This window comes from Pyxicephalus adspersus, chromosome 12 (assembly GCF_032062135.1).
Source record: "Pyxicephalus adspersus chromosome 12, UCB_Pads_2.0, whole genome shotgun sequence".
Taxonomy (NCBI): Eukaryota; Metazoa; Chordata; class Amphibia; order Anura; family Pyxicephalidae; genus Pyxicephalus; species Pyxicephalus adspersus.
In genome coordinates this window covers 3,180,441-3,190,839 of record NC_092869.1, presented here as the reverse complement: position 1 = coordinate 3,190,839, position 10,399 = coordinate 3,180,441, and the positions used below count along the sequence as shown (strand labels likewise).

The 10,399-nt window shown below is 39.3% G+C and overlaps 1 protein-coding gene across 3 annotated transcripts; it reads right to left on the bottom strand.

The window, feature by feature from the left end:
• Positions 1-453: 453 nt before the first annotated feature.
• Positions 454-8,685, bottom strand: LOC140341932 (SLAM family member 8-like). 3 transcript variants are annotated; one of them, XM_072427882.1, is made up of 6 exons: positions 8,514-8,682; positions 6,837-7,158; positions 4,218-4,547; positions 3,818-4,111; positions 3,015-3,125; positions 454-2,192 (listed from the first exon to the last, which is right to left on the bottom strand). In XM_072427882.1, exons 2-6 carry the CDS (start codon positions 6,892-6,894, stop codon positions 1,957-1,959), a joined length of 1,029 nt encoding a protein of 342 aa, XP_072283983.1. In that variant the 5' UTR covers positions 6,895-7,158; positions 8,514-8,682; the 3' UTR covers positions 454-1,956. The 3 variants fall into 3 exon arrangements, with proteins under 3 accessions (XP_072283983.1, XP_072283982.1, XP_072283984.1); XM_072427881.1 differs by having other exon boundaries at positions 6,837-8,682; XM_072427883.1 differs by lacking the exon at positions 3,015-3,125 and having other exon boundaries at positions 6,837-8,685.
• Between the last annotated feature and the right edge of the window lie 1,714 nt (positions 8,686-10,399).

Sequence of the window (10,399 nt, the reverse complement as noted above, 5' to 3'; positions counted from 1 at the left end):
TAGTGGATATAGTTATATGTTGGATCTCTGCAGAGAGACTACAGCTTCCACACAGAGAGATGTCCTCATCCGGGAAGACTGAGAAGACCCTGGATGTGCAGGGTCTTGAGAAATTTATTTTGCAGGGTCCTAAACTTTTTTTTTTTTTTAGCAAAATTCTATGTTTAGGTGCCTAAAAAAAGCCTCCTTCTCTTCTCTCCTCTTTTCTTTTTCTAATTAGACTTGGGTCTAGGCTTGGCACCACATATCTCTTGGGAGAGTTTTGCTTCCATTACCCCCCCTGTGTATTCCCTCTCCATCCTACCCCCTACTATTTTTCCCAGTTGTTCCCCCTATCTTTGCCCCCTCCTTTCTTCTTCCATATTTGTACCTATACCATTCCTTCCCTTCTTTCTACTTATATCCATTTTTGTAATCTAAAAATTAAAAAAAATCTGACAATAATAAAAAGGATAAATTATAAACATTTAATTACAAAAATAAGTTTATTTTATAAAAAAAGCTTTAAATATAATATATTTACATTAATGCATTTCTAGTTCTATCAGCTGTTTCATATTTTACATCTTTATAGCTTATAAGATGAACACAGACCACTTGGAGAGAAGTGTGTAAAGGACGGGGGCTTCTCTGGTTCATGTAAATTATTTCCTGCTCCTTAATAATAATTTCATGTAGATTGCAAAGTGCTGTCACCTCTATATTTTCATCAATTTTTCATTTTACAAACTAGTAAAGTTGGTGAAAACTTGGTTAAAAGTTTGAGATTTCATTGAATCACCAATAATCTAATTAAAATCTTCAAACCCAAATAACTTCTGAAGTGCTTTGTGTTAAATTTCCTTCCATCTAAACATCAGGTCTAAACAGTGTTTGTAATCAGTGTAAAAACCCAACACGTTCTTTGGAGCCTATCTCTACCCTTTCTATAACAGTTGAGTCATTGGACCTGATTTATTTAAGCTCTACATGGCTGGAGAAGATTCTCTTTCATCAGTGAAGGTGGGTGATCCAGCAAACCTGTAATGGATCTGGTTCAAAATTTGAAATATTTGCTAGCAAATGATGTTGAAGAAATCCATGCCAGGTTTTCTGGATCAACCAGCTTCACTGATGAAAGAGAATCCTCTCCAACCTTGGAGAGCTTAAATAAATCAGGCCCATTGTCTGACTGCTAAGCTCAGCAAGTTGTATGACCCAAGAGATAAAAAGCAAAACGTAAACTGTCCTCATCTACAGTACGCAATTACTGTAACAAATATATATTTTTACACAGTCTTAACAAGTGTTGGTCCAATTTGCCTCTGCTCTTTTCTACCGCAGTTCATTCACATTGACTCCAATATTTGAATTGACTTAGTAGCTAAATTTAAATCTCATTGAAGTCACTGGCTGAGGTGAATTTGGCCAACATACTAATATTATAGCGTATGGCTCAGTGAACAATACCAGATGTCAAAGTTCACCTGCCAGTTTGGCTGGGACATACTATACCTAACCATTCATGATAATCTTTGACAGCTTTAGCATATAATGACCAGGGCTGTACACCTAACATGTCAATAACAGGTATAATACGTCTTTAGCATAGACTTAAAGCTGAACACCAAGCCTAGCCCTGAACAATATAGAGATTAAAAAGTCACCAATTAGGAGAGTCCCTCATCAGACACATGGTGGGAAGCTGGAGATGATAACATGATATAAACCTCTATGTTCCAGCTCTCTAGAACTCTAGAATCATTGGCCTCCCTACTCAATTGCACTTCATTGAAAAAGGTTTTCCAGTTTTTAATAAGTAGGTAACTGCAAAACCTCATTAGATCCATTGGTTAAGCTGGCAATTCTAGAAGTCCAGACAGAATTACACGTACATCAGCTCTCCTTCTGGGTTATGCAATTCTATGCTCATCCATGTTTGCATTGGCAAGGCTCACATTTGTCTTTCTCCTCACATTATACAATGGTTTCCACTTTATGTGCTACAGTCATTTCCGGATTGAAGTGTACTGTACTCCTTTCATTAACACGTGTGTTCCTTTCTTTGTCATGCCCCAATATCAGGCCTGTTGTCTCCTCGCTGTGTTGAAGACCAATCTGCACATTCCCTGCTGCGCCAGTCTCTTCTTGCAGCTGTAGAATCATCTCGCTATGCATGTCGGCCTTTTGTCTTCCTTTTGCTGGGATTTTATCTGTAAGACAGCAAAATAAGTATCTTGGTTGAGATGATGATACAACTGTTACAACATTAATTTTTAATGCTATACGTGTAAAATATTTATACAAAATTGTATTTACAACTATTCTTTATCCCAAAAAATTCAAAGCTACACTGAGTCGCTCATAGTTCGGTGTACAATCTCGGCATGACTCTAGGCTGAGATGAAATAGCTCCCATATGAGAGAAATAAATCATTTAAAACTCAAAATGAAGAAGGCCAAAAACCCAGAAGAAGACCATAGAGGGAGGCAAAGACTAAGTGAAGTGCGCAGATTAAATCTACCAAAAACCACAAATATGCCTCCTGGGGGTCCAAACTCTGCAAATCCAAACTCTGCAAGGAAATCATCAAATCCAAACTCTGCAAGGAAATCATGTCTACTCAAAATGTCCAGTTATTTGTTTGGCATGTTTTACTTTATGTATGTTGAGTTGCTGACCTGGTAAGACATGTGGATAAGCACTTCTGAAATTGATCTGACTTTTACGACCAGTGTATGTATTTTAAGTAACTCACATATTGGAGCCAGTCATCAGTGGCATTTTCAATGTTTCACCTTAAGCATTGGTATCCTTGCCTAGACTGTAGATTCTAATATTTACCTTTTAACGTCTCTACAGCTTTCCACATTAATACATTAAAGCTCAACCTTAAATATAGGTTCTTTGGCCTGTAAAACACCCCACTTGAACCTCAGATCTGGAGAACCTTATTTTCTATAATTAATAGAAATAACACAATTTTTAACTTTGAATTAAAACTAGAGACTCCCCTCAAACAACATGGACTCACCCGAGGTTCTGGCAAAAAAGTAAACGCAGATCATCCCAGTGGTAAACATGATAATGATAGAAGCTGCAACAAATATCACTATTTTACCATTGTTCAGTTTAAATTCTTGTCCTGCAGAGTGAAGAAGTGTTGAAGAAACATTACTCTTTTGTCCTACACATTATATTGACACCTAGAAACATAAATGGCTAATTGAATCCTAAAGAGAAGTGAAAGGACATTTTTCCCAAGGAGAAACTTTTTATTGCATTTGAGCAGGAAAAGGTTGGACCCCAATCCTAGTCATGAATATATAAGATGAGGAGCATGATAGAAATTTCTCCAACAAACCATTATTTAAGTACTTTTGTTCAGAGATCAGTGAAAGAATATCATCAACCAACGTTATAGAACCGCTCAGGACCTCTTTTAGAGAGGGGCACAGAATGATCCTGAAACATTGGCCGGTAATATTGATATCTGAAAAAAAGCACAAGAATGGTATAGCATAGAAAATTCTATAAGCATAAAGTAAAGAGAGGACCATCTCTGAAGTCCTGCAGAAGAATTCTGAAACCTATAAATTTGTGTACAATGTTTAAGTTATACTATGTGCCCATCCCACCCCAGGGTAAGCCAATTCTTCTCCTATGTATCAGTAAAACAGGTGTGCCAATTAGAAGATGTCTCCAAACGTCCTGTTCCAATGAGAAATCCAACATCTGGTATTTCCTAATACATTCTATCCCAATGAAAATGGTCAACAACAAAAGAAAATCAATATGACTATACATATACTTTGATTACAAATGCATTGTATGTACCTGGTTTGGCTAGGCATCTCGTCCATGGGATTACAGATGTACGTTCTTGCCTGACAGGATTGGTTACGACACAGGTAAAGGAGACATATTGATCCATTGGGGTCAAACTCATCGAAAGTAGGCGTTTGCTATCATATAACCTGTAGGTCCTATTAGGTAAATCCTCTTGTCCGGTGTCAATCATCCAGCTGTATGTTAAATTGTTTCCTGTGCTCACATCACAGCTGAGAAATATGGCGCACTTTTGATCTTGTCTTGACACAAAGACTTGGACCTCTGGTTTGGATGCCACTTCTAGGAAAGATAAGATTTTTATAAGGGTATGCAATAATATCATAAAGAATGTCTTGTGTTTGGAACTTCATAATAGATAGGAGGCTTAAATATAAAGAACACTTACCATAGACAGTGAGATGAAACTGATGGAGCTTCATGTGTCCTTGAGTGTCTACCATTTGGCAAGTGAACATTCCTGTGTCCTTCAACTCCAGCGCCGATATTTCCAAAGTGAAGTTTTCTAGAAGTTGGACTCTGCCATGGAAACAAGACTGATACGATGTGTCAAATGATCCCCTGGAAAAAGTGGCCACCAAATGATCTGTTGGAGACAAGTGTCTCCAGAAGACTTCCCTGGGATTAAATCCTGGAGGAATTACTGGTGACAGAAGCACAGATCCACCATGTTTTCCTGCAATTCCAGATACTATTGAGTCAGCACTACAAAGTTTGTCTGTAAAAAGAAAAAGAAAAAAGAGTAACTTTTAGTAACTTTACTAATCTGCATAAACAAACTGAACAACAGTATAGGTTTCCCTAAAAGCTCTATCTTTCAGTCATCCTTGGTCTTCAGTTTAGTGCCTAGGCTGAGAAGATGTTCTTTGTTTGCTGGAAACAGGGGGACTCATTTCCTCAATCCTTATCCCCTCCATGATTAGACTGCAACACTGTAACTTTGCAGCATGTCATGCAGTGATGAGGGGCTGATTTGTGCTAACAGCTAAGAACTAAACCTATACCAAGATTTCCATGAGGATGCCATCTCGGTGCATTTATTATTATTAAACAGGATTTATCTAGCGTCAACATAATACGCAGTGCTGTACATAAAGTAGTAGGTGACCCTGGTACTGAACAAGGATTCTCAGCTTGTTCTCTTAGAGTGAAATAATAAACTTGATGCTAGATGTGTTTTAAGGAACTGATTTATAATACCAGTTGACTTGTTTTTCTCTAAACACATGACTTTTTATAGGTCAGCCACTTTATGAGGACACGTGGCTTTAAAACAAGTCAGCTTGTATTCTAACTCAGTTCCCTAAAGCAAATCTAGCAGCAGCAACATTGCATTGCATTCAGTTAGCTGGAATAGAAAATGGGATGATGTGAACATACTTTTACTCTGATTACCAACCATATGTGTGGTCAGTATGTGGACATTGTGGGCCGTTTTTTGTTGATTTCTCTCCTAGGGGTCAAAATACAGTCACCGCAGATGCCACATTGTGACCACATAGAACACTGCAATAGAAGGTCACATATTAACATTCACCAATCTCCTTGGTACCATGTCAAAGGGAATATACCACAAAGCCAAGGAAGCTGGAATTCTCTGAACCACAAGGGTGTTTATTAGTCCCAGAACTAGTATACAACCCAGGAGACAGCTGCCACCAGACACTTTTCACACACCTGTTTTGCATTGTAGCCTGATTTCCACTAAATGAAGATAAAAAGGTATTTTAGCACGCAGCTTTACATCCATACCTACTTGTCATTTTGTATTATGACTAATATGTTTATACAGTATACCGGTATATCTTTATACATGCTCCCTCTAGTGGTCACCTCCATATCAGGGATTGGAATGAGCCTCCCCGCTTAATGACTGGAGTTTAGGTAAGCTAGTGTTGTAGACAGACAGGATCTTTGAATGGGGTTGGTTTACCAAAGCAGTACAGAACCATGACATTGCAAAGTTAATTTTTACTTATCCCAAAGTCTTTTGTACCCTTTTAAAAGGACCCCCACTACAAGGTCAATTCAATATCAATTGCTTGTTTTGTCCAAGGAATGAGTGCTCCTGCAGCCTCCAATGCATTTCCCATACAGTGCAAGGCTCATAGACTTCTATTATAGAGGATGTCGGCAGGCAGTGAGGCGTAAAAAAGAAGCTGTAATGCACTCCCTAGAGAAAATTGTCGAGTAACAAAATATTGTTGCCCAGAGTTCTGCTTTATTAATAAAGTTTATTAATTATTAAGGTCATTTAATAATGTGTTCACTCATTGGGTCTGATTTATTAAAGCTCTCCAATTCTGGGGAGGATACACATTCATCAGTGAAGCTGGGTGATCCAGCAAACCTGGAATGGATTTCTTCAAAATCATTTGTTATTTGCTTGCAAATGTTTTGAATCCTGGAGCAGATTCATTCCAGGTTTGCTGGATCACCCATCTTCATTTATGAAAGTGTATCCTCTTCAGACTTGGGGAGCTTTAATAAATCAGGACCATTGTGTTCAGTGGTAAGGGCCACCATCATAGGGAACATTAAGGGGTGCTTATGTTCTGGGCCCCTACTAAACTAAACTTTTAGGCATGGGGGCACTAGGAAGTTTACCTAGTATGGGGCCCGGAAGTTTCTGATGCCAGTCCTGGCCCCTTCACTTAATGAAATGATCTTTTGTGGTAATGTCCAGCAAAAGATAAATGTACGAGCAGTGTGCACTCAAATATGGCACCCCACTATGCTCTGCTCCACAGGAGTGAGCAGCTGTTGTTTTCAATCCAGCATGGCAGATTGATGAACGACTTGAGTGACTGCTATACACATGTCAGATTTTAGACAGAGACCATAATTCCATTCATCTGACCTAACACTTTAGACAGGAAAGAAAAGATCTTTTTAAAAACATTAGTATGCAGTAATAACATTTTTTACATTAAGCTGTTTTAAACATATTACAATAATTGTTTGAAATTGTAGTTTCTCCATACTTGAGCTTTATCTGGGTACTTACTTGTATGGCCAAGCAATAGCAGAGTAGGGATCCAACAGATTGCTCCCACCATAGTCATTATTCAGTATGGTGCAGTCCAACGCTGACATGAGGTTTGAGTGCTATCCCTGGAGCCTCTGCGGTCTGTACTGAATTTCCCTTTGCTTTCCAACAGAAATATGTACAGTGAGAATCCAAACTTCCCCTGATCTTCTCTCTCATGACCAATGGGTAAATTTCATCTGGAAAGGGGAAATCCACTTGTGGTTGGTGATGTATGAGCTCCGGAGTGCAGTTGTGACATGTCTGCAGAAATTCTTCACGTCCAGTGGTTTGATATTTGCTGTGGGTTAAAGTGAAATGGTATAATATAACACACCAAGGTCCATTCACACGTCACATTGCATTTTTCTTGCATTAGGGTTTACCGCAATATGGCAACCCATGGAATAAGATGGCAGCTCACCATCATGCCCATTTCCTCAGACACTATTTCTTACCCCAACATGACGGGATTTGCCATATGTCTTTGCAATTGCAGTGAGTTTGCAGTGAGTTTATTAAACTATTTCTATAGCACAAACATATTATGCAGTTCAGTACAATAAATGGAGATGCATGTATATTCATTTTGGCACACATCAACAATAAAATGTTCTGTGACACACGAACTGAATTTGGTCATGGCCCAACATGGCGCTATCCATGTAGCACATAGGATTTGTCATTTAAGGGTCAGGTTTTATTAAGGGGATTCTAAAGGGCAGAATAAATAAAGGGAAGGCTGGAGGAGAGATTCAATAAAGGGACGACTAATGGGCAGATTTATTAAAGGGTAGGCCTAAGGGTGAACTTTTTAATAGAAAGGCTGAGGGACAGACTTAATAAAAGGAAGGCTGGAGGAAAGATTTATTTAAGGGAAGGCTGAAGGGCAGAATTAATAAAGAAAAGGCTGGAGGACAGATTTAATAAAGGGGAGGCTGAAGGGCAGATTTAATTAGGACAGGCTGAAGGGCAGACTTTGAAGGGCTGGAGGACATATTTATTGAAGAGTCTGCTGGGTGGGCAGATTTATTAAAGGACGGGCTAGAGGACGGAGTTAATTAAGGGAAGGTTAAAAGGCAAACCTGGACTGGCTGGAGAACAGATTTAATGATAAGGAGGCTGGGTGGGCAGACCTAATTAAGGAAGGGCTAGAGGACTGGTTTAATGAAAAGGAGGCTGAAAGAGGGGCAGGTTTATTAAAAAGTAGGCTAGGGTGGGGGGCACATTTTTTTTAAAGAGAAGGCTAGATGGTTTTCCCAAACCCAAAAGGCCACACAAAAAGTGGTTCTCCTGCCGAATAGTACATGTTCCCAATGGCTATGCCCATGTGATGATAGTTTGCCAATGTCTTGCCCATTCACTACAATGAAATTTCAACACATGCAAAATTTGGTGATCCCTAATTCTCACTCAATGCATTGTAGTGCAGCGTGCAGCTACAATGCATAGCTTTTTGCCTTCTTGTCCATTTTTGTGCAATGCCCCTGCATTGTAATTAATGCAGTTACCTTTGCATGGGATAGCACCGCAGGTGTCCATGCTGTTTGGTTAAAATGCAAAACTACTACCTGTGTTATGGTGCAAACTATCTGCCTTGCTGTGATCACTGAAACGTAATATTGACCATCCATGTGTGGCCCCTATAAGGCTTACCTGGGGATCCCTGCAGTCCACGTGCTGAGTGCAGGAACATCAGTTTCATCCCAGAAACAGGTTATCTGTCACCTACAGCCGTGACAATTGTCTGATCTGTAACTTCTTGTTTACAGAAATCCGGGAGCTGACAATTTCCTGAATTTCCTCATATGAGAACCCTGAGCCAGGCTTGGAGGAGGAGTCATGTGACTGCTAGGAAATGAAAAGGGAATTTTTCTGTTTTCTCCTTCAAAAGTCTCGCGTAAGGACTCATCACAAACTATTTCTAAAAAAATAATCAAATTGAAAAATGACCAAATAGGATTTTTTTTTTCAATCATGATAAGCAAAATTTTAAATGTCAGCAGATTAAGGTAAACTGCTCAACTTCTCCTGATTTCTCCTCAAGTCAATCAGGAAAGTTTGTATGTTATACACACACATTGCTATGATCTCACCATTGAGTTTAACAGATCCTCCTTAATCGCGCAGCTGAAATCTAATCGCCTTAATTGGCAGATTCGCGCCCCCTATTGCTCATTATTATCAAGGCAGGAATCCGGCTGGCAGTGAGGAGGCGAGTGTACAAGCACACTCGACTCCGGATCGAGGGAAACCGTGCTCGCTGGTCACGCGTACTTTCGCGCTTCCAGCGAGCGTGGATTTTATTGATGAATCAGGGTGACTATATTTAATTGTGAAGCCCCATTGAAGATAGCTAGGAACATGACTTTGGACTTTCTAAAGCTTTGCGTGATATGTCGAGCTATATAAATACTGGATAATAAGAATAACTATCTGCCCTCCATACTCCTCGTTATTCAATCTGCTCTCCAGCCTTCCTTTCATTACATCTGCCCTCCAGCCACCTCTTAACTCATTCTGCTCTCCTGCTTTTACTTTATTAATCTGTCATCCAGCCTTCCCTTCATTTCATTTGCCCTTCAGCCTTTCGTATTAATAAATCTGCCCTCCAGCCTGTTCCTCATTCAGTTTGCCCTCCAACCTGTACTTTATTAAATCTGCCCTTCAGTCTACCCTTCATTACATCTGCCTTCCAGACTCCTCTTCATTCAATCTGCCCTCCAACCTTTCATTAAGTTTGCTCTCTAGCCTTCCTTTCATTCAGTCTGCCCACCAGGCTCCATTTGTTAAATTTCCCTCCAGCCTTTACTTGATTAGATTTACTCTGCCTTCGACCTTTGCTTTATTATATTCCTTCTCCGACCTCTTCTTTAATAGATCAGCCCTCCAACCTCTGCTTTATTAAATCTGCTCTCCAACCCTCCTTTTTTTAAATCTGATATGATATGTTATAGAAGGGAAGAATATGGAGATTGTATAATCATGCATATGGTCAGCTATAGATAAGCTTATGGACTGGTCTGGATTCCAACTTATTTACTGGGCTTACACCTTCTTTTTTATTATTATTAATATTATGAATAAACATTATTTATGCAACACCAACATATTACGCAGTACCTTTAGGCTATGTACTCATGTTAGATTATTGTCGATAGAAAGATGCATTAACGAACGCTGATTCACTTCCGATACTTAGTGAATTAACAGCAAAGGAAAAATTAACTTAAATGCAATCGAAGTTACTTGGCTTACCCAGTGTTAGCGCCTGAAATATATATATATATATATATATATACCTCTCTTCCAGAATGAGAACGCTTTACCTCTCTTCCAGAATGAGAAGTCAGTGAGCTCCCAGCTGTCTGTAGTTCATTACTTAAATAGCGCATCTGTGCTAAGTCCTGGTGAAGACCTGGACATAGACCAGGTGGCTAATGATCCCTTCCTTCTTTTCCTTAGCCAGTTCCAAACCCCTATAGCAACTTTTCATGAAAGCCCTCTGTATATCCAAGACCTAAAAATTACTTTACCTAGGG